Source organism: Macrosteles quadrilineatus, unplaced genomic scaffold (assembly GCF_028750875.1).
Source record: "Macrosteles quadrilineatus isolate MER2022 unplaced genomic scaffold, UCM_ALF_1.0 Scaffold_1__1_contigs__length_201487025, whole genome shotgun sequence".
NCBI lineage: Eukaryota > Metazoa > Arthropoda > Insecta > Hemiptera > Cicadellidae > Macrosteles > Macrosteles quadrilineatus.
Window position 1 is genome coordinate 187,243,050 of NW_026542594.1, and position 25,243 is coordinate 187,268,292.

Genomic DNA, 25,243 nt, shown 5'->3' on the forward strand with positions numbered 1-25,243 from the left:
GTTTTGATGTACATATATTTAGATTAGTTTCAATCCCAAGTTTGTGAATATTGAGGACTTCTTCGGATACTCATTTGGCGTGGAACGGCTTAACTTCCTCCCTCTGTTCTTCAACTTTAAATTTGTAGTTGTAATAAGAAAATGAGCTTGGCCCAATACAAATAGCTGTTGATTGAATGGAGGATGACTTTGAAGAAGCAAAAGCTGAACTCTGTGAGGTCATGGAAGAGTGTAGTTTTGCTTCATTCAATCGACAGCTATTTGTATTCGGCCAAGCTCATCTTCTTATGACAACTAAACCTTTAATGTAGTAACTTTAATTTTTTAGTCGTCAAAAGATGAGCTTGGCCAAATACAAATAGCTGTTGATTGAATGGAGCAAAATTGCACTCTTCCATGATCTCACAGAGTTCAGCTTTTGATTCTTCAAAGTCATATCCAGTTGTTCCAAATCTTGAATTCTCTTTTTGAACTCTGTCATATCAGTTGCACTACTGATGCAACTTGTATGCCTCTTGTGCAGTTGGAGGAACAACTTCAGTCTCTGCTTGACTCCTACCTTTTGAACATGCTGGCCCATTTGAGGGTTTCCATTCTGCGATGGTTCTAGCTTGGACTGAGGTCTCTTCAAGTTGAAAACAGCAGAGTTCTTTTTCCTTGGTTTGAAGTTGAAAATACTCCTTGGGTTTTCCTTATACTCCTGGTAGGAGTCAAGCAAAGACTGAAGTTGTTCCTCCATCTGCACCAGAGGCACACAAGCAGCTCCAGCCCCAGGGCTCTCTCCAGGTAAACAGTTTCAATGACAATGACATCAAGAGATATTCATTTATTCTATCACTTAGCTTGAAAGATTGTTGTTTACAGAAAACCTTCAGTCATTTTGCAAGTTTTTATTTAATTTCTGGCTTGAAGCTGGTTTCAAAAATAGTCTCCCACTTCTGTACAAAATCATTTAAAGAATTAGGCATATGTACGACTTAAACAATTGTCTCTTTTATCTCGTCAACAAGTTTTGGATTCGAAAATTTGCAGTAATCATCCATCGTTAATAATATAGCTTAATTCTGTTTGAGTTACGCCTGTGAAACACTGATCAATGTTTACTGGTGCAGTTACCTGCTGTCAAGTGACCCTTATGATCTTGAAAGGCAACCGGTTTCAATCCTCAAGTGATCATCTTCAGACAAACATCATCTTCATTTCGTTCTTGCAAACACGTAGATTTTTTATAAACATTGAGTCATATTTTACAAAACACGTAAAAATGGACAGTACTGTAACTATTACCGATTGGTTAAGTGGCGGGCGACACATAAGTGGAGTCTAGACTCAACGTCTGTGTCTTAGAGAGAATCTAAAGTTTTATAACAGAACTCTTTAGCAAGATATAGGAAGAAGAAGGATGATATGATGGCTAAATCTAAACTTCTTAGAGAGCGAACTGAAATTCTCTAAGGAGATGATTAAGGATCACAGCAATTACTGAAGGGTGAAAGGAAACACAACCTGAAGGAGTTTATTGCCAACAGTAATATAATGCTTGCTGAACTATGGGACAAATGTGGCTACTCAGAAGAACAGAGGGAGGAAGTTAAGCTGATCCTGCGAGGATTGAAACCGGCTGCCTTTCAAGGTCATAAGGATCACATGACAGCAGGTAATTGCACCAGTAGACGTGATCCATAGGCTAAACATGTTAAAACCGAAGATTGGTGTTCGTAGCAACCTGTGTTCTGTTACAGTACCAAACTCTTTTGAAGCCTGTAATAAATAGGATTATTCTAATGTATTGGTTAAAGGAATGACAGAGATTCAATACACCACTGTCTTAATGATATTTTTCCTGTCTTAATGATGTTTTATCCGATCAGCGGTTTTACAGAGTACAATTTTTATGTAGCTACAGTATATCAATAAGTGAAAAAATTTTGTTCCTTGAAGTAAGATTTTTTACATAAATCAATATGGTTAGTTGTAAATATAAATATTAAAACCATTTGTACCAATGTGTAATTAGATTAAAGTTTGATTAAGAAGTGTAAATTTGGCTTTTACTATAACCTCTTTTCGAATTAAAGATACAAGGTCTGTAAGGTTAGCCTATTAAACTTTTCCTGTCATACGTTGTGGGAAAGATATGTTTGTGTTTGTGTGACATGGCTGCACCGTGTTATTGAAAATGCTGTTTATCAAAGTACATCGAGGTTCCTAATAACTCTCAATGGCGCGCGTCTGTTAACTGTTAAGCCGGGAGTGGGTTTAGGGAGCCGTGGTATGCTTATATCTTTATCTTAAATGTATCCTTATAACTGAGAGTTACAAGTTGGCCATTTAGTATTATGAAAGTGTTGATATTCTATCGATCATAATCCTGAATAATGATGATTTAATACTTCCCATCATGATTATATACCTCGTAAAAATAAAAATACCCCTGTTAACACAAACCTGTGCACCAATAGGATTTCTAGTTGCCTTATCGAGTTTCTAATCAAACAGGTTTATAATTACGGGACATTTGTGATTAAACCCATGTATAGCATTTTATATTATTCAGATATTTGAATTTGCTCCTTAAGAATGCAAAACTTATAGATTTATTTTTATTAGTTATCAAAATTGCATATTTAAATGCCAAATTTAGCTGTGAGATAAATCTAAAAACAAAATTTGGCAATAAGTAATTTAATCTCAATAAAAGGAGTGTAGGAGACTTGGTATGGTGTTTTTTACTTTTAATAACTTATAAAAAAAAAACAATATAAAAACAACTAGCCCATTAATTTATTTAATACCAGACTTCAACAATAATATACTACAAATTATTTGTTTTAAAATAAATTGATAAAAAGATACTATTTATTTAGGAAAAAGTGCAAACTTTTTAGGGCTTACAAACTCCTCTTTCAGACTGCTAAGAGGGTTCATTCAAATTTGATCTGAAGTGAGAAATGTTAATACAGGGTGTGATAATTAAGTTTCAAAACTGGTCTCAGGAAAACAAATGCATTGAATATTTATATAATAGTGGACTGAACTGAAAATCTTCAAAATAGTTTCCTTCCGACTGGAACTCATCTATTGGAATGGTATTAAATGAACCGCTGCGGACGCTTCTCTTTCATGTCCCTCTTTATATGGGGGGGGGGGGGAGAACTGAGGGTGACTATTTGAGGCTGCAAGGTGGTCGCGGAAGAGCCCTGCAACGTTGTTCCAAGTCAAAATCTGGGACGAGCCTAATATTCAATTGTCGGTCATGTTCAAATCCCCACAATCGTCGTCTTCGAGGCCATCTTCAAACCGCTAGATGCCCAAGACATGGTTTCTTCTTAGTAGGCCAGCTAAAGCAACTGAAGCGTTTCCACGCCGTTCTTGAATCAGAATTGTATGGAATATCAGTCACAACCATACTACAAACGCTGGATTTTCACTCCCATGTTTCAACGTAATCGGTAATCCACTCTGACAACTCGTAGACAACCGGGAAGGGTTTGGTCGCTTACTTGAGACACCCCTCCACTCAGCCATGGCCACGTGAACGTTATGTAAACGCTCAGTTACATGGGAAATAATCAGTCTTGAAACTTAACACACTGTATTTAACAAGTCCACGCACATAAACAAATGTACAATAATTTGAACAGATAGTGTTTTGCCTCCTGTGGACCATGAAAATTGAAAACTATGGTGTAGGACGCAGTTTGAGTTAAATCAATATATTTGGGGATAAACGTTAAGCTGAACGTGGAAGAACTTACGTTTTGTCTTTCAAACGACGTTCATTACTTAATCGCACGATATACATAATTATTCATTATTATTATTAATTTTATTCGCTTTTTGTATCGTACCATACCCTCTGTTATAAGTATCTTAAATGAATAGATAGGATTACGAATGGTCGAGCTATTTGTATCATTTCGATCTCAATTGGCGGGACTTGCTTGTTCTGAGGTTAACCGAGATAAGATGTAGTGTGCATGATGATGTCAGATAAACGTTATCATACAGGCGTTGCGGTGATTGATTTTTGGCGCGAATCAGAGTACAGCTTTTTTTTCTTATCAATAGTAATTAATGATTACATAAAATGATACAGTTTCTATTCTAAACCCAGTTAAAATTTTAATCTAATAACACAATTAATCGTTTTTACAAAAGTCAAAGTGTATCTGTTAAAACAAGTTTCAATGGTTCAAAAATATTTTACCCTCTCTCAGTCCGGGTAGCATAATTTTGATGATGCAACAGTTTAATTTTTGTTGTAATGTCAAATTTAATACCGTAACGAATTAGAAATATCAACCAGTGCACAATTTCCTTCCAAAATATCCTTAATTTAAAAGTCACTGAAGTATAAGTTAAATTGTTTTTATTGAATATTTTTTATGTAAACAGCCTTTATGCTACAATTTTATTGTGACCAAAAAACATGACGGTGTGCATGCATTTTACAAAATGAAAAACGTATTATACGATTGACTTACGGAAAACATGTGTGAATTTTCACAACCATAACATACACTTTAGTTAGTAATACTTTACCCCTTCTTTTGTGAATTTTTAACTGGCCATGACAAAAAAACCAAATATGTCAAAGTACTTCAAACATCAACAATCGATTATTGAACAACTCTCAAGCTTTTATTCGTATTGTGTTTGGTGAAAAACATCAACTACGTTTCTTGATAATTTGGGTTATGTTTATTTATTTATTTTGAAAATGTAGTGAGAAAATGGAAGAATGAAACTGTATCAAGTTTAGTTTTTAGGTAGGTAAGTAGTTAAACACTTATCGGTCAAAATATTGTCTAGGTTTCCAAATATGAGTGATGCAAGCGCCATTACGCTTCACAGTCCTCTACGTTTAATGAGGTTATGGCTGCCTCCAAAATAAATGTTATTTCTAGTTTATTTTAAGTGCCTGAGTGGTTTTTCTTAGATATTTTAACAGTTTTACTTGTAAGGAGCCTTACAATATCCAAAATTTCAACACAAGTCCCTGTTGTAAGTTGATATCTTTGTATGTATTTGGGGTTAGTTAGCATCCTAACCACAATGGAGACTTATCTGAAGTAAAAGAGGTAGGCTGGCAATCTTTTATTTAGATGGATGTGATTTTATTAGCCATTCTGTCATATTTTGTGATTGAGATTTGTGTTACTGTTGTCCTTGAGAGTTGTGTTATCTATTAAAATCAAATCATTGTTGAGGTTTTGTAAAGTTAATGTTATTTAAGTTAGGCCTAGGTTTAGCCTTCTTACAATAGTTTTACTAAAATTTCTTACGACAAATTTATATTATTTGATGTTACTTTTTTTCAAATGGAAAATTATAGTTTTTTTTTATAGTAGGTATCGGTACAAATTAGCTTCAATTTTATAAGCTTAGAGGATTGAATCGTAACCCCTAAAATCTCAAATGACTAAAAAGGCTAGGACATTAATCTGTTGAATGAGCTGCTGTGGTGTTATCACATTCTTTGTTTACTTTTGACCAATCTATGCTGATAGCTTTAAATCTTCCAAGGTCAAGCCTATCTAAAGATTTAACTTTAAAATCTTCCTAAGCCAACTTATAAGTTAGGCCTACCTATAAGTTACTTTAAGTTTACCTAAGGTACATATTTACTCTACTAGGCGCTTAGGCTATAGTCTACCTAAGGTTTTTGTCCTAGGTTATTCATACCATAAAATCCATTTCAGTTATAGAGGCTGAGCTGGGTTTAATCATAATGATTTAAAAAATTTCTATCCAAAGGTAAATAAAGTTAAATAATGTACGTGATGAGAATATTTTATAGTTAAGTTAGGCCTATAGGATAAAACCTTTAGGTTATCAGTTAAAAACAGGACCAGGTAAAGGCCAGAACATCTTTTAACGTCTATGAGTAGTAAGTAGGCTACTAGTACTTTTTTTACTATAGGCCTAGGCCTACCGGTAGGCCTACTTTATCTATAGTTATGTTTAAACATAGTAGGCCTATTCTACATAAAATTACAGACAATGTGGCTGTATTAAAACCTAGAACTATTTTAATATTGACTTAACTTAGCGCAAAGTTATAATTTTTTAAAGATTTTTTGTTTTTTGTATAATGGTAGGCCTATATATATTAGGCCACCGGTATATATTTATGATAAAATTGCAAATTACACCTATATTGTTGTAGATAGTTGTAGCACATGAACTTGTGAACAAAATGGTACCGGTATACAACTACATGGTAAGTTAGTTTCTCACATTAAATAGGCTCGAGGTAGTTTTTAATGAAATCATACAAATCATTAAAAACCGGCTTGAAGTCAAGGCGTCTTTGTTGGATGCTTGAGGTACTTACGGCTACACATAGCGGGATGGGATAGGGACGGGACATTATAATATTTCCCGTGGGGTAGCTACAAATAGCGGAAAAGGACACTGAGAAATGAGAAACGATGTGCACGCAGTTAATAAAATTAGATACATTATCCAAAAACAATCAATAGGCCTATATCAATACAAAATTTTGAAAATGTAGGCCTACTAGTCTACCTTAATAAATAACGTCATATACATTGTCAAAGTGTTCGATGGTTTATTTTAAATTGCAGGCTAATGTTGCTTGTAATGAAAATGACGATGAATTTTAAAAATTTATAAAATAGTAGGCCTACCTACTTAATTATTATAAAATAATTAAGTGCCTACCTTTTTTAATTCCTTAGCTAAAAAAAAACTTATTATGGTACAATTTACTTGTAAGCACATTAATAGTAATTAGTCATTAATATTATTGCTTTTCCAACTGGCAATAATAAGCTAACCATACAATGAGAGCCGAAGATAGCCGAGGACTCAAGGAAATTCCCTAACTGTCTTGTACGTTATGCCATGACCCGTCACAGGGTGGCTTCACGTACCGGGACTCGGACAGGACAACGGCAAATTCTACTAGGAATGTCCCATCTGTATCCCATCCCTATCCCATCCCGTATTGTGTAGCTGAAGCTTTAGTGGGTTAAATTCTATGGAATCAATATGAAAACTACTTAACTGTATAGGCTAATCAAAATTTGTTTTTAAATCTAATTTGCAGAGTTATATTAGCCTATGTTTAATTTTACATTTTTCATACAGCTGTTTTACTTAATACACTTAAATAAGATATTCTGTGTAATTGAGTATAGCCTATTCTGTGTTACTTAATACCAGGCTTGGCTTACCTGATTATTTTCTTAGCTTAATGTTTTATGAGTAGCCTATTACTGTACTAAAAGGACTGAACATTCCTAAAGTGGTTACAGGCTACCCTGTTATGACGAACGAGTTAATTTAGCAACTAGTACCGGTAGCCTATTATATAAAACCCAATCTCATTTATTCGTTGTACCTCTAATATTTGCTTTAAAATTCACATACTGGTTTTACAGCATCGTAAAAATCTAATTTAATCGTGCTCATGTAGTTGGCTGAGCCATCTAAAGTCTAATACCTAGCTTAATAGGGACTGGTTTAGGCTAAGTACATAGCAGGAGCCTAATTCATTTTTTTATAGTTATAATTAATAATTTGAAGTATGGCTAATCTCTATTAACTTTGCAATGGGCAAGATCAAGAAAACATAACTCTGCACACCTAGTATTACAGCATCTAAGTGGATTTGTTGGTTTGTATGACAATATTTCCAGGGACACTGAAATATGTTTTTTTTTTTAGTAGTTCATACCACTAAACTTACCATAACTTTTCAAGTAATGCATTATTGAGCAGTACTGGACCTCATTTTTTAGACCTTTGCGAAAGAAAAACGTCAGTGAGAAACATAAACCTCTATCTCAACCCAGTACAACATGGTGGTAATTATAAGTTTTCATCAGCCTGTGAGAAGCTGTACTGTAGAGAGCATGCTTTTAAAGCAGATTTAGAGAAGAAATTTGAAGAATAATGTTTTAAAATTGCATATATAAATTCTACAACATTCATAAAATACAGGGTGTCCCTTAACACGTTCAGTGCGGTAGACATTCAAACTGGCGCTCGCCAATGGCGGCGAGGCCAAGGCAAAGCCCCGGCGCGCCACCGAATCAGTGAACGCAATTGGCCTTCAAATATTTCAGTCTGACAAATAACAAAAGGGCAGGGGTGATTGTGCTGCATTACCCCGAGAGTGGACCTAGTTCACTGAAACACCCAAAGGTAGCAGCACTGACTAGATCCGTAGCCAGTGTCTTTGTAATGTGGCTCAAAGAGAGACAATTCCCAAAACGGGAACAAAAGCATTGCCTGACGGGATTTTTTGGGGAAAAATAAAGCTCACATTCTATCTAGGCTGGCAACGATTATAACGTTCCCTGGCAGTGGCGCGACTACATATATAGATGTAGGCCGATAGGAGCGCTCGTGACGCGCTACATCAATAGATGTAGCCCGCACTGAACGTGTTAAGAAATTTTAAAGTTATAGGTCATATTGAAGAAACATCTCATAAAAGCATCTTAAAATTAAAGGGGAGTCCCCCATAAAAAGTTCCAACTGTCCTCATAATAAAAAAAGTTAACTATTGCCACACTTTAGCTGAGTCCACCCTGTATTGATGTTGTGTAGTGTCGGTGAGTGGAGAGAGTTGTCACGATGGCGGTGGTGGTGAAGAAAAACCAGGCGGTGGAGGAGGCGGAGATGATAGTGGGGGTCAGTCAGGACTGTGTGATGCTGCAACCAGTCAAGATGGAGCCCGAGCCTGTTAGCTTCATCAGCGTCAACAACGGCTTGTACGAGACAGCCACTAGTCTGGCCGAGCTGTACAACTGTCAGCCGTTCCCACCCGACTCGCAGGTGGAAAATGTAAGTATAACACCACTCTTTCTAAAGAACATGTTGAAAAGACAAATTAATTAACACTGTTTTGCTGTGTATTGTGCTGTGAGTGCTCAAAAGTTTATCTCTGATGTTGTGTGACAGGTTGAGTATGGCTCATCACAGAACGAAGTGATCACAACAGAGCTGAGCGAGCACTCGTCGTCTACAGTGTCAGCGACATCCACATCCATACCTGTACAGGACTACTTCGAGATACAAGTGGCCGAGGAGGAGGTGGTGAGCGACAACTGGAATGTCGTCACTGAGTGAGTTAACAAACTGTGCAACCATTTGCTGGCAATAAATGAAATCAATAAAAAATCTGCAATAATTTTTTTTAGATCAAATGAGGAAAGTGTTCCCATATAGGACTTATCTTAGACTATTTAAAAAACTCCTTTGGTATTTGTAGACTGTCATTCTTTGTGATTCTTGTGATTTAGTTAGGAATTTATTAGGTTTGTGGATTAAGATTTCATTAATTGAACAAACACTTGCACTATTGGTCGTTTAGGCAATTTATGTAACATTTTGTGTTAACAGGTAATTTAATTCCTACTTACTTGTTTTAGGTGATTTTGAGTAAATTCTACTTAGTCAACTTATTATGTTAGGTTTTTTTCACATAGCAGGCTTAGCTACCTGAATGGTAAATAGTCAATATGGTACAAGAAACACATACTTTACACGACATACAGAACATATATAAAAATATTATACTGTCAGTGACTGAATTTTTAACAAAGAAAGGTAAGAGTCGAAGAAAATATTGTCTTTAGGCCTTAGGCCTTAGCCTACTGTTCTCACAAAAATCTTACAATCCTAGACCCTCGTTTTACATCCTCGGGTTGTATTTTAGAGATGTATTTTTGTCTGAAAACTTAACTCTTAAATCTTAGCTAGGATACAAGATACATTACAATAGAATAGGGATGGACGAGATTGGATTTTTAGTTCGAGACGAGACGAGACGAGATTTTTTATTTCTCATAAAATTTCGAGACGAGATCGAGACGGGATTTCCCTTCTCATACACAACGGGAAATGCACGTTCAAAATTTTTACCTGATTTTGTAACATTGTTAGATGACTGTTTAAATACAAAAATAATGGTAATACAGTAGGCAAGAATATAAAAAAACAATCTTTTATTAAAAAACATCAGCATAACATTTTTTTATTTATCACGCCTAACTTATTAAAAATGCATACGATTAGGAAACATAGTGATATCAGTTAGGATAGAGTTCAACTTATCCTAAAATAAAATAAATCATAAAATAAAAGCAATATTAATTTTTATAAAATAGTTACCTACTTGTTTTGACTTTTTATAGTAATAAAACATTCCTCACACTGCTCACACTTAACAAAAATTCTCAAATGTTATTAAAGTAATATTATTAAAATAATTAAAGTAATATTTACATTTAAAGAGTTAATTAAATAAGAACGCCTTCGCAAAGGAAACGCAACTACAACACGCTCCTGTATTGCGGGTATTGCATTGACTTTCTGCAGGCGTTTTTAATTTTTTTTTTTTTTATTCTCGTCTCGATAAAAATCTCGGCCAAAAAGAAATCTCGTCTCGTGTAGCGAGATTTAAAATTTCCCGAAAATTTCCCAAAATTTTGAGACTTGACCATCCCTACAATAGAACTTATATTTAACTTTGTGTACTAAAAACAAAAAATTGTAACTTGATTTAGATCAAACCTTTGACTATTAATACAACAACAGTCAATGATCAAACTTAAAATACAGTCTTCACTGGAATATACTCGCTATTGTCAAGATGTTAAACATTTCATCCTGTTTACAGGGTTGTGGTGGAGGACAAACCTCGTGTGGAGGTGGTCAAATCTGCTGACGAAGTCGAGATACCTCTACCTCAGGATCAGGACTTGTACTCTCAGATGCATCCCTACCCTTGCGACTTCTGCAGCAAACGCTTCAGCAAAAAGGCACAACTGCTGACTCACATGGTCACCCATCAGAGCGAACGCCCTCATGGTAATATACAGATGATAAACATGTGTTTGCTCTTGTGTAAAAGTACAGTAGACTCTTAATTCTCCACGGTAATAATAATTATTAATGGCTGAGAGATTGTGAATAAACAAAATCACAATAACTAACATTGACTTTGAATTGTAGAAAAAGGAGGATAGCACGTAGCTTACCTTGAAGAAGTTTAGGTAGGCCATAAATGATTCATAAATTTAATAGACCATAAATAATTTATAAATAGAACTTAGGCCTACAGAAGAGGTACTGTGCACACAATATTAATACATTTACAAAACAAGTACTGTTAGTGAACCTACATTTAACTTGTAGGCTATAATAAGTTTTTCATTTATATTTTTTTATTCTATCATAGTATAAATTTGCAGCCCGGTTAATACACTTGTGAATAATCGTTAGTCTGCTGTATTTGATGTATTTGTAATTGACTTTGGATGTTATTCAATGAGGAAAAGACACTTTTTGCAGTGTCTGTGACTGTAGCATTTTTGCTAAGGAATCGCAAATGCATTTAAGAAAAAACCACTCAAATTTTTGTAGATATGCTGGGAATTTTTCTGGACCCAAGTCAAATATACTAACCACTGGTCCAGCTACATACCAATTTGAAACCTATCAATCCAGTACTAATCATCATAGTAGTTTTTATTAACTAAGAAAGGGATCTTTACATATTCAACCAAGAGATCAAACGGAGAACTAGGCACATTTTATCCCAAATAAAGAAGAATTAGTGAAGTACAGAGTACAGAGTTATGCGCCAAGCATTGTAGAAGAAAAATACCTGGCTTTATGCATCTGTAGATAGGTAGGCCTACCGTTTATTTTTAATTGGCTATCAATTAATGATGCTATCCTACAAAAGTCAACGATATTGGCAATTGTAAAGGTTGAACCATTTCCTTACCAACGACCAATGTCATGGTTTAGGTTGTAACTTGTGTGGGGCGAGGTACCGACGCAAATGTGACCTTGTCAATCACATGAAGATGCACGCCTACGCTCCGCCTCGCAGCTCGCTAGACGACGAGGACGAGGACATACGAGAGGCCAAGGGTCGTCGTAAGAAACTGCAGCCGAAGAAAAACAGCTTCAGCAGCGATCTCAGCGACTCCTTGGACTATCAGCAGGACAAGAAATTCGGTACAGTTTTGTCTTTATTCAAAAGAAGTATTAAATCATAATCATTATTTAATGTCATTGGACCACTATAATACAAGGCTGCGGCGAGACAAAAGTGTCAACACTGTAGACTAACCTATCAAAACAGCTGTTGCATGAATTCATAGTGGAGCGTCTTCACAATTTTTATGTTTACACGTTTGTTATTACCATGGCAATATGCCAGCCGTTGTAGCATTATTTCTTTTAAAAATTTTCAAAAATTTTGAGCTTGGAGGAAAGTCCCAGTAGTGTGAGATATACTAAGCTATTAATATTTAAAATTAAAACACACTTTATTAGTTTCCTTATAGCAGCCAACTTTGGTACTCGTTAAACCTAATGTTATTTAAATTTAAATGAAAATCAATTCAGACAAATGGAAATTCACTTGGTTGGCAGGTTTGCTGCGGCGGGGGTATTTGTTTAATGTATGTATCAGGTGATTGACGGATTGAGTAATTGTTTGTATTTACTCAGTTACCTCAGTAGTTGAGCTATTGTTTAAAGGTAGTTTGAAGTGGAGGGGTTTGATCTCTTCCCCTATAACCACACAAACTTTTCTGAACGGAGTATAGTGTTGTGTGTTACATTCCTTCCATTATAACATGGTTTTTTGCTTAGGTCTAGTATCAATTATTAGCTACTTTTACTTAGGCTTACTCAGTAGCGTACTTACATAATAAATTATCCAGGCAAAACGTAAATTTTGTCCATGCTTAAGATTTACAAAATCTTTATAGTTCAAGAATAATATTTTCCTAAAGCACTTGAAAGTTCCAATAGTCAATGATAGAACTAGATGCATATAAGGTATATTTCTCTTTATATATTTTGATTACTCAGTCTTGGTGGCGACAATGTTTATGATGAGTCTGTTTGCAGGCAAGAACGTAATCAAGATAAGGAAGGTGAAGGGAGGTGGTGTGGTGTCGAAGGCAGTCAGCTATGTAGACGAGGATATGCGCTTGTTGAACGAGATGTCACGTAACACAGACATAGTCAGCCAGGTGCCTCGGTGGCCTGTGGTGGACCAATCCAGGCCTTACGTGTGTCAACACTGCGGCGTCGGCTTTGCCAGAGAGAAGGTAACAGTAATGACTAATTTGGGTTTTACACTATTGGTCAGCTGTGGTAACAATCTAGATGTTACATGTTTCAACATTCACCCAACATCCCAACGAAAGTAATCACAATAATAATGACATAATTACTTGTCTACAAGTTACTTCTGTCATAACATAAGAAGAATAAAATGGACGTTTTCAATCAAAGGACGTACTTCAATGGAGGAGTTTGAAATGTACAAATCAATATAAAACCCAGACTGATTTTCACAGTTGAACTCCCAATGTGAAATTTCAGGTCAAGTCGAATGTTATTTCTTTGTATCCTCAAAGAGAAATAATTGTATTTCAAGTTGAATATAATTTTTAACAATCTACAACAAGGGGTAAGAATGCACTGGTTCACATGCATAGCGTTGTCAGGAAATGTCCTGAAACTATTAACAAAACATGTTGCTCTGGCATCAGTATCGATCAGTATGATATTTTTGGTATTTTTGTGGTATTTTTAATCAGTTTCTTTTTTACGATTCAATTAAACCATGGACAAATAGAATAAATATAGACTGTCAAAGGAAGGTTTCGGCGCCCTCCACTAGGAGTGCTGTGTAGGAGTGCGCTGCAGGTGAGGAGCGCAGGAGCCGTATGCGACCAGCAAACGCTGCAGCGGTGTGCGCCGTAACTACACGGCAAACCTAGCGGTGGACGCCAGAACTTATGCTAACTGCAGCACAGCTGACGGTCTATATTTATTCTATTTATCTATGCTTAAACTATAGTAATATTCTTCTAAGATAGATACTTTTGTTTTCTACTCTAAAGAATTGGAGTATCTAACTAATTATTTACTATGAGTTCTAAAACAAACATTCTACATTTTTGGGGCTTGTTTATGCAATTCCAAATAGTTATAGTTACTATCATTCCATCAAATTGTACAATAATTAAGATGAGTCTGTATAAACATAAAGCTGGGTTTTCCTAGGCGCGCAAGTGGAGAGAGGAACGCGGAGAGCGGACTCCACTTGTCTTAGGGCACTAAATGTTACTGTTTTGCTAGAAGCAGAGCGGAACACCATGTTAATCTCTTTCCCGCTCTCCGCGTTCCTCTCTCCGCTTCCGCATCTAGGAAAACCCAGCTTTATATACACTTATCAAGGTGTTGAAATATTCACAGTCCTTAATATGTTTATCATAAATAATTCTTTGTCCAGTTTTTTTTTTTTTTTTTTTTTTTATTAAATCCAGGTTAACTTTCAAACTTTCAATTTTAAGTTAGATTCTCATCACATAGCCCGGCAAAATCTGGATATTGGCAAGAGGAAAAAACCTAAAATCACTCACACAACTGCCAAAATTAAGTAAAAGTAATAGGAACTATCTGGAATTATCCCTTTAAATAACCTCTCTCTTGTTTTTACTTACTTGTTGCACACATTTAGATACCTCCCTCCACCCAGGCCAAGGGTCCATAGCCATTCCCTAACCTTAAGTTAACATTTATTTTTGGATTTATTAAAGTGAATCCAACCCATAAAAGACTTAAAAGTTACCCCCATTAGTGCTCATAACTTCCAATAAAAATTTCTTACAGCCAAATTAACTGCTAAAGTCAGGATTCAAATCAAATCAAAAATTCTTTATTTATTTCATGCACATAGGTACATTTAAATAGTGTCAAAAAATTATTATTCATCAATAATCCTGACCTGAATAATCCTGAATGATGAATAATCCTGGATTTTTTCATCATCGTGTAAAAATTTATCAAATCAATTTCAAAATTTGGCCAAAACTGTCATTTATACCTTTTATAAACTTTTATTTTTCTTAGTTTGTTATGATGCCAGTCAATGTGGGGCATTGTATATAGAATAACAAGTGTTATTTTCCCTTTAATATCATTAGGGTAATTCATTTCACTCCAAAGTTAACACTAATTTGTTTTCTTGTTGTAAACAGTAATTCTGCTTAACACGTTCACTGCTAATGACGCACATGTGCGTCATAAGTATATTAGCAGATATATAATACATGATGTATATAATTACATAATATATTTTAATCCACAATTTATAATATAAAATTTATTTAATTAAAGATATATTGTCACTCAATTAACATGATCATGTTAATGTTTATGTTTTTTAGCCATTTATAAAAGTATTACATATCATTAGCAGTGAATGTGTTAAACATTGTGTTAAAAAAAGTAAACAAAAAAACAGCTGATTTTCTTTTTTTTTAGCTACACAGAGAGGTTTAAACAAATGAGGCTATAATTTAAATCTGTTTGGATTTTATTTTGATAAATTCTTTTTTCTTTTTGTCTGTTTCTAGTTACCATAACAATTAACAATAGGCCTACTGGACAGGACAGTTGTTTCCTTGTTAGTAAACAGTGTGATTCTTTGGTAAAAGTGTTTTTTGCTTTAAATTGTGTGATTCATTAAAAACTAATTTTACTATCCAACAAATGTTGACACATTTTGTAATATAGTGGAACCTAAAACAATTTGAACCTCAAGCAACCAGTGAACAATTTATAACTCTTCAAAGATTTGAAAAAATTAAGTTTCTTAAAAAAGGTAAGACAATACAGTACCGTACTCTAATGTTTTTACCAAAATGTCTTTATTAAGAATACTTCTGTTTTAACACTTATAACCACTGAACTGCTCTTTATTGTACCTTTAAATAGTGCTAATCCATCCAAAAATCACTTAAAAAAGACACAATACACAAATGTCTTGTGAACAACCTCAAAAGTTACAATGATCAACTAACATTATGTCCTCAGTGCAAATCCTCCCATTTAACTATAACAATTTAGTAAGTCTATAAGAAATTACATTGACTGTTTTTAAAAAAAGATTGAGACCTTTAACCCCCTCTTGGTGTCAGTAATTTATTGTGTGGAGTCTGTAGATTTTCGGGCATTTTGCAGCAATGTTCTTTTTTTTATTATAACAAATCTAGTTTGCTAAATACTTAAACCTTGTTATATATTTTTGTGCAGTTAAATACATGCACATTATAGATGAGCATAAATAATTGGGTATTTATAAATTGTTTATAATACAAATGTAGCCTAACTTAGAAAGATAAAAATTACAAAACAGATATATGAAATAAATATTGGTGCCCCTATTTTTATGAGTAATAGCAACTAAATAAAACATCTGAAATGGCCATTTATTTCTTAATATTATATGAACTTTAGTACGGTATGATTAACTTTGGGCGGGTTTCTGAGCTCGGGAATACGTAATCCTGGAGTTACTTAATCAGTGAATAAAGTTAATCATCGAATAAAAAATCGGGTTTCAGAGCTCGCGAACTAACTCCCTAGTCCGCGGACTAGTCTATTCGGAGACTAACTTTATTCGTCAACTTCTGGACTACTTATTCTAGGACTAAGGCAGGAATCACGGGGAATTTTAGTTTTTGAGTATTGGTAGTGGCAGCGGACAGACGAATTTGAGACGATACCTGCCAAAGTTGTTCACGGACTGCGCTCATAGCGACACTAGCGTCTACTGTCTAGTCTGGTTCTAATCACTTATCAGTTGGGATAATGATTCCTTGAGTTTCACTGAAGATGGTAACTAAAAGAAGAGATCGTGTTCAAAAACGAATGCCGAAATAAAAACCCTGCTATGGGAACCATCATAAAAAAAAAATAAATAAAAAAACTGAAGGTTTATTTATTGCTGCTAAAATTGATAAAAAAAAACTTCCCGATTGAAGAATAAGGTGTCAAATGTATTAGTATATGCCTTTACTTTGTCCAAGTTATTTTTTATGAGAATCTAAAAACTGTAGGCATTTGAGATATTAGAGATTGGTTGTGACTTTTGTAATCCTAATGCAAACCCCAATAATTGTCTATTTAGGATCTTACAATTATTTTAAAATGAATACTGTAGGATGATAAAAAATAAAGGGAAATATTTTATTATTCTTTGTATGAAAATCAACCGTAAAAAATTATCATTATTACAACAATTTAAGAGTAGGCGTAGTTATAATTTATCTGCTTAGAATGTATTTGTGTTCTCTGATTGTTTTGTATTTTAACAATTCCTCTGGAAGTACAATGTGTAGTAGAGAATAAGTAGGTGTCCAAGCAACTTCAGTTAACTTCCAATCATCTGAGCTCCGGTTATCTGAGAATCCAGGTTGTCCGAGTTAGCTCACGGCTGAATTTTTTTTTTACCCAAATTCCAAATTATTATAGCCTACTAGGTATGAGTTTCAATTGAAAATAATACTAATACATAAGTCTTGTTTTGTTATGCATACTGTTAGTTTTGGTTAAAAGTATTATTTAGTAAAATATTGCATTACAGTAGACTATCCGGACTCCTCTGGACCGAGGCCAGTCCGGATAACGGGTTTTTCGGTAAAACCGACGTCCCCAAATACTCGTTAAATGGACCATTTAAATGCATGTAACCCTATGTAACATTATGTACCAAGCGTATTAAATACGTATTTAGATTTGATAGGCCCTACATTAATTTTTTCATACAGTTAAGTTTTTCTTTCTTTCATCGTTATATTGTTATTTTAAATTCTACGTTTAGTACCTTATAATATTAATTTTAGGGACCGTTTGGCCTATTATAGTCTTAAGCATAAATTGTAGATAAACGGGTTTCATTCAAAGATGGGTTTGCTTATTATACTTAAGAGAAAAATAAAATTTTACGAAAAAATATCAAGAGGTATGAAATTGCAAGTAAATTTTATGCCGATTAAGAATTTGGCATTTATATAGATACAACTTCACAAATTGAGTAATTACATCAAAAGTTAAGTTAGTCCGCCCCTTAATCCTGCCCTTCGCCTGGACTAAAAATTGTCCATATTTATTCCTCGAGTTAGTCTTTGTTGCCCAGTTGTGGATTAAATATTTGGCTCCGAAACCCGATCGAATAACATTTAATTCGAGGATTAAGTAACCCGTGGCTCCGAAACCCATGAGAGTAAGTCAGGGACTAGTTAACTCTCGGAATAGACTTAGTCGTTGACTAGCGTAATCATCGAGCTCCGAAACCCGATTTTTTAGTCCTAGAATAAAAACTGGTTTGAACTGGATTTTAGTCCAGGAATAGCGTTAGTCCCGAGCTCCGAAACCGGCCCTTAATTTTTAGGATAGCCATAAGTCATAAACGAATAGTCGCAAATCACTCTTACAATGTACTTACAATGACTTAACTGTTTACTGAAATTACAGATAACCTTAAAAACATTACAGCAAACACATCAAACTAACAAATTAGTCATCATTAATTATTTTGGACATCTAAATACGTAGTCTAAACAGATAAAAATCTATTTTCAATAAAGAAAATATCGTAACAACCAATTCAAACAACAACAACATCACGAAACACATCAACCAAAACATGTATTTTTCTCAAACAAACCAAAGTAAGGTTATAAAACATACACCAGGAGAAACCCAGCTTTCTGCTTTTTACAGTGATAGGTACCATCCAGTCCAAATCGGACTGAAATTGACTGTGTTAAAAGACGATGTGCAACTGACTGCTCTACCGTCGATGCATCTACGCTTGACACCCCAGAGCGTGTCATTTCCATCGATGTTTGACACTGAGAGGGTTAACGTTCAAGGGGTTTTTAGTTTTATTTACTACCTCACTAGTTAGTTCTATGTGTGATGTAATTTGTGATTTCCCAGATTTGGTTGGGCTTATGTACTAAGTTTGTTATGTTTTAGGTACTTTCTAAACTCATCTGAGGACTGAGTCAAATTCCAGATCCCAAACCTATTTCTGTACTAATCATGTTTTTAAATGACTGCAATGATTAAAAAATAATGTCAGTTGTTTGTTTATCATGCTGCGACTTATGGTTTTTTGCAGGCACTTGCCTCTCACTCGCGTATCCATGGAGGAGATTCTCCGTTTGAGTGTGACGTGTGTGGAGAGATGTTCTGGGCTGTGTCACTACTGAGGGAACATACTCGCAGTAAACACCCCAACCACGTGCCCGAGTCCCCAGGGCCAGCTTACACCGGCGACGACCGCTTCGGCACATTCTTCTGCGACAGTTGTGGCGACTCGTTCAATCGCATGGACCTCCTCAAGAAACACAAACGGTAAACAGAACTATGCACTACCACCCACTGTTTCCCTTTAAGCACTCAACCCATCAAGTCACATACTGTGAGGAGTTTTTTTTTTTTTTTTTTTCAATTACTTATTTTGGCAGAATTCAATTTCTAATGTTTAAGATAGCTGACACACAATATGACTATTACAGTAATGAGGAGCAATACTCCATGTAAGGGACGTTATTACCTCTCAAAAAAGGTTTAGGACATTTTCTGCTAATTCACTGCCACCATATAATTTGTACATAACAATACACAATTAAAGTTTGACGTTAAGTACTTCAATAATTCAACCCAACCCTACCAAATAACCTAATCCTAAGCAGGATTTATAACTTTTAAATCTAAAAAAAACAGTGGTAGTGAATTGATGGGAAAGGTCCAAAGTTCATTTCACTTTTAACCCATCTTCGGGAAATCACTACTACTACTATTTTTTATCATGCTAAAGCATCCTTGTAATTGTCTATAACTGGAGGTAATTTAGAGGAATGGAGATGAAGTGATTTTAGCTTAAGTTGTTTTTTTTTTCAGAATCTAATTAGCTATAAAATAGAACCCCCTCATATCCCAACTCCTCGGGATAACCGACCTAGTGTACGACCGTCTACATGTTTCCTATCTGGAGCGATAATGCAGAGCGGGAATGATTGACTGAAAGGCTTATCGTGGATGTTCCTGTAATCGTGGCAAGTTACGCTCACGGTTGTTTCAGCCGTTGTGAGAGAAGATTACTGAAGTCACGGAGACTGCAAGTTGCGCCCACGGGTTTTATCGCGGTCCGGGGGAGACAATTACCCTTGTCTTGTAAACTGCTGTTATCCTTCTCCTCGGTCCCGTCATAATCGGATATGAGGGGGTCTACTCTACTGAAAGATGAAGCATCGATGAAGGGTGTTGCTTACTCTAAAACTTAAATCTCCTCCGAGCTCATTACACAATATTCTATTGAATAAAGCAAAATTAATTACGAAACGGAAAACGGATTAATCACTTGTGAGAGTAAAACTGCTTGGGAGTTTGTGAAAGAGTGTAGCTTTCATTTTTTATTTCACAACCTGTACATAACTGCATATCTTGGTAAAATTGAAGTTAAACCCCCCCCCCCCCATACTTAACACTGAGTAAGAGTGTAACGTGCCAACCCAGTGATTGAAGAATTGTTTTTGAGTGTGATGGTGCTGATGTAGGCTATGTTTTTTGAAGGACTCATCTGAAGCCAGAGGTGATGCAGGAGGTGGGTGAGGACGACCATGTCTGCACAGTCTGTGGTCAGTTCTTTGAGAATGCTGCAGAACTGCGCACACACGCAGAGACTCATGTACAAGACACCAGGTACTCACTCATGTAGGCTCTTGGGTGTTTCATTACAGTCGTTGGAAATAATTTATCCACTTTGATAACACATCACTTACTTTAAAATAAGTACAAGTAGGCCAGAGAACACATAAAAGACAAATAAAACACACAATATTTTGCTGGGTGGGAGATAACATTCTTCTTGACACTTAAAAAAGTCCCCCAGGGGCCAACAAATATTGTGTATTAGTGTGTGTTCTATGACCTACTTTTACTACTTACAATAAAAGCTAGCTGCTGTCCCTTCATTCTGCAAATCAAAATAACAAACTTAAGTTGTAGGCTAGTAATATTTTTTACTGTTAAACTGTCAGCTATATAAACTAAGGTAGGTCTTTTAACTTGTACTAGTATTAGTTATACTTTTTTTGTGAACTTTTATTCATTTATCTTTAATCAAAATTCCATTAAAAGCTGTGAACACTTTATCTTAACTGGACTAGAGTGTTTAGAACAAGTTGGAACATCCTTTATGATTTTGATAGACCATCCAAAGCAAATAATGTGAAATCCCAATGATACAGGTTGAGTTGTGGTTGATTGCGTTGTACCGTTGACAGGGACCAGCGATGTATGGCTTGTGGTGCTCGGTTCATTGATTCCGAGGAGCTGAGCGAGCACGTGCGCAGAGTGCATGCGGAGTCTGCACAGGACTGTGTGTGCAACTTGTGTGGAAAAGTGTGCAAGGACCAGCGTGCACTGGCCAAACACACCTGCAATAGCGAAGAAAACCGCGGCTTCCCTTGCTACACATGCAGCAAGAGATTCTTCAGTCGGGCCCGTCTCCGCAGGTAGACATTATACAATGCACGTTGAAAATTAAATGATCAACTATTATGTTTAGCTGACACTTGGGCGCACTATAGTTCTGGCAGCCTATGGCGACCAAAAGGTTGTCTTGGTGTCCTAATCCGGATATTGTTCACTGTTGCAGCCCGTCTTTTATTACTGCCGTTCGGTTAAGTTCACAGTAAAGGTAACTAGTAAAGCACAACTGAAGCAACAAGAATTTTCTTTAATAATATCCGACTTTGGAGACAGACCCAAGTCATGGTCCACTATAGGCTGTCCAGAACTGTAATTAATTTCTCCCTTCAGTTCATGGACTAACTTCATCAAATTGGATATTGCAAGAAATTATAACAAACAATATTTTATCATTGCAGACATATGATGTCGCACAGAGACAAGGCGGTGTCATGTTCCGATTGTGGAGAAGAATTTCCCGACGGCCGAGCTCTCATGAGTCATAGACACAGTCACAACTCGACCAACAACCATCCGACGAGATCGTTCCCCTGTCACGACTGTGGCAAAACGTTTGGCTCTCGCAGCTCCCAGCAGATACATGTGAGGATACACACGGGCGAGCGGCCGTACGGCTGTCGCTTCTGCTGGAAGGCCTTTGCTGACGGAGGTACTCTGAGAAAACATGAACGTATCCACACTGGGGAGAAGCCATATGTTTGTCCCGTTTGTCCCAAAGCTTTCAACCAACGGGTGAGTAACACCAGCAAGTCTAAACATTGACTCATGGATACAGAATCAGACATTTAATCTATATGGCTGTGGTTCATTACAGAGCATAGTTGAATGACCCACAGAGTGTGCTAAAATATATTTTCCCCCCAATTTTTGTTTTAAGCCGGCTTGGCTTAGTTGGCATATCTGACAAAAACCAGTACCAGTAATTCATCAGCACACTTCCACGGTAGCTCAATTCAACTATGTGAATTTTGCTTCTAAAACTGGCTACAACTTTAAGAATGGAATGTCTAATTCTATCCGTGGTCAAAGTTTGATATATTTATAATTATGAATACGTTTTTCCTGTATAAAACTTCAAAGGTACAATACTATTTTATTTGCAGGTGGTGTTGAGGGAACACATTCGCGCCCATCATTCAGGCTCTGACTCTAAAGTGAACTCTTGCTACGAGTGCAAGGTCTGCGGTAACTTGTTCTCGTCCTCCACTGAGTTGTGTGTGCATCTGGTGCAGCACAGTGATGAAAACACTGCCAAACATCGGCTGCCCAACATGGGACCTCGCAAGTACAAACGGAGACGTAAGTTGGGACCACCGTCTCCCGTTAAGACGTCTCCAGGCCTGGATCCCGACTCTACTGACTCCAGCGACTCCATACCCGACAAAAACAAAAAGCTTATTAAGAAAAAGTACAGTTACGACTCACCCCCATTACCGACCACTGAGGAGTTAGAAAAATCTGTCGTTCAAGCTTGTGAGAACGCGATTCAAAATATCGATTCCCTAATGGTCAAAGACCCTAAGAAACAAAAACTGGATAAAGCCTTGAAAAAGCACAAGACGAAAGCGTTGTCGAAGCTTACAAAGCTGGCACGCATCGAGAAACGCGCTAAGGCGGCAAAACTATTGAACAATACTAGTTACGCCTCCAAATACGTCGTTTCAAGACCAGATGACAGAGAGCGACCGCGGACCAAAAACGTAACATATCCGTCTCTAGAAGACAGCCTTGAGACTATACTGAATGGGTCGGACGCCATCCGCAACCGACCGAGGACGAAAAACGTCAACTACCACAACATGAAAGTGACCAAGTTGGAACCGGCTACGTTTCCTCTGTCTAAGAAGAAGAACAGAACCAAGAAGACTTATGTGAAGAGGGAGAAGACAAAATCTACGTCGAACGACTATCTCAACGGCGTATCAACCAAGATTGAACCTGACTTGTGCGGTGAGAGCGAAGTGAGTGAGGAGAAGCTAGAGACTTGTATTGTCGATGATTTCAACATCGAAGGTGTTCACAGTGAAGTGGTCCATACTGAGTTCATACCTCCGGAACCTCCGGTGGAAGTTATGATCAAACCGGAGTTAGTGAACTGTGAGATGTGTGGTCACGGCTTTGCGGACCGCTCTGAACTGCTGGCTCATATACGAGTGCATATATAGTGGCACGCCAATACTTAGACCGGGTCTAAGTATCGGACACTCGTCTTTGTAAAAATAAATACTGTACAGAAAGACTTCACGACTCCACAGAGTGTAGAGTGTATTTTATTATAATTTAAAGACTTATCTATCGACTCGTGTCATATTGAAAATAAGAATCTTTTATTTATGTTAATCCCTTTGTATAGTATAAATGTAAATGTTATTCGCAATTATGTTATACTGAAGATCTTAGATAGATAAATAACAAATGTTTAGGTATATTTGGCTTAAAATATTTTTACATGGTAACGCTATATCGAGAGTGGTCAGCGGATTCAATGTCCAGAAATAACCTGTTTTTCATTGTTAACTTATATAAACAGATGTTGTTTAATGGTAGAATCACATTTTTATAATGTTGATGATAGTATTTCTATTGCACTGCGAGATTAATTTGTTGAAACCTGTAGATCGTGCACTCTAGTCACCGATCGTCGGTTGATATCCTTTTTAAATGTTCTGTAACAAATAAAATATGTATTTAAAAGCATAACCGGTTATCTTTCTATTTTAACATGATCTGAATATCACTTCTATGTTTTTTTAAATGTCTTTTTCAATTACCCTATACAAATATGCTTCTCTCTTGTTTAACATAATTGTTTATCTATGTTCTCATTCCACCATTTGATTCCTTGTATTTTTATTATTATGTTTTAATAATTATTAATATTAATATTAAAATGTTTGTTTTTTGAGTTTGTATTTAAAATAAAAATTGTGTTTCTCTTATTTTGGTAATGTTGAATGCTACTTACCATGGCTACCTAGAATAACTTTACAAGTCACATCGATATGTTTCCCGATTCTGTAGCAGAAGACGCAAAGTTTGTAAACAAATTTAAATACATAAATTAAATTGGTGCTTTATTGTGCAAACATACAAATGTATTTGTTTAAAAAAATGTTATTTACAATTTTTTTTTTTAATTAATTATACTGTTTTTGTTTCAACAAGCACCTATTGCCAGTGTAATGTAACTTATTCTAGGCAACCGTGCTACACACTTGCTGTCTTTCATAGTATTAGGTAAATAAATACCTGAACCACGGTACAATCACAGTTTTAAACCAGAACCTATACAAAGTTCGGTAAGTTACGGCCTTTGTTGTTTAAACCAATTGTTGTTTTGCATGTAGTAGATTTAATGCATGATGTAAGTAATGTTTTATTTCCAATATACCATTTGATTTTAAGAATATCATGATATATTTTTTATTATATCCTTTCTTTGACATCCAAAATGGTCAATTACAACAACTTGATAATTTGGTCAAGAACAATTCAAACCAACCACAATTAATATTTTTTATGATGATAATGTACTATAGCCTACTCAAGTAACAATTTTGTAATGTTTTAAGGAACCGTTAAAAACCATAACTTAGCTGTTTTCTTGTAGTCTTGAACTCTTGACTAAGACCGGGATGAGAAGGAATTTTCAATAGCCCCCACTCACAAAAACTATCGTAGTGCTACTACAATTGGTGGTACTGTACTACGATTGTGGTCGTAGTGGGTACTATTGTGGGGTAGAAAGACACCACAATTCAGCTCTATGATGCTGTTTATTATCTATAATTAATAATTAAGAGTTTTTTCTGTAACATCCCCTACCTCACCTTTCGTGCTTAACAGATTTTTTTCAATAAATTGAGGTGTGTGACAG

The 25,243-nt window shown here is 35.8% G+C and overlaps 1 protein-coding gene across 4 annotated transcripts; it reads left to right on the forward strand.

Annotated features, from left to right (window-relative positions):
• Positions 1-4,648: 4,648 nt before the first annotated feature.
• Positions 4,649-24,775, forward strand: LOC128992039 (zinc finger protein 420-like). 4 transcript variants are annotated; one of them, XM_054415404.1, is made up of 11 exons: positions 4,649-4,772; positions 8,587-8,823; positions 8,941-9,104; positions 10,661-10,851; positions 11,797-12,009; positions 12,913-13,115; positions 18,989-19,224; positions 20,446-20,574; positions 21,159-21,389; positions 21,765-22,098; positions 22,470-24,775. In XM_054415404.1, the coding sequence occupies exons 2-11, from the start codon at positions 8,614-8,616 to the stop codon at positions 23,529-23,531; spliced, it is 2,973 nt and encodes a 990-aa protein (XP_054271379.1). In that variant the 5' UTR covers positions 4,649-4,772; positions 8,587-8,613; the 3' UTR covers positions 23,532-24,775. The 4 variants fall into 4 exon arrangements, with proteins under 4 accessions (XP_054271379.1, XP_054271405.1, XP_054271389.1 ...); XM_054415414.1 differs by having other exon boundaries at positions 4,651-4,776; XM_054415422.1 differs by lacking the exon at positions 4,649-4,772 and adding an exon at positions 4,911-5,084.
• Positions 24,776-25,243: the final 468 nt, after the last annotated feature.

What these genes read in the sequence shown, in the direction of transcription:
- LOC128992039 (XM_054415404.1), top strand. Translation starts at nt 8,614, where the DNA reads ATGGCGGTGGTGGTGAAGAAAAACCAGGCGGTGGAGGAGGCGGAGATG. An exon ending in TCAGAGCGAACGCCCTCATG is followed by an intron (nt 10,852 to 11,796) that starts GTAATATACAGA and finishes GTCATGGTTTAG; the next exon opens with GTTGTAACTTGTGTGGGGCG. An exon ending in AGTCGGGCCCGTCTCCGCAG is followed by an intron (nt 21,390 to 21,764) that starts GTAGACATTATA and finishes TTATCATTGCAG; the next exon opens with ACATATGATGTCGCACAGAG.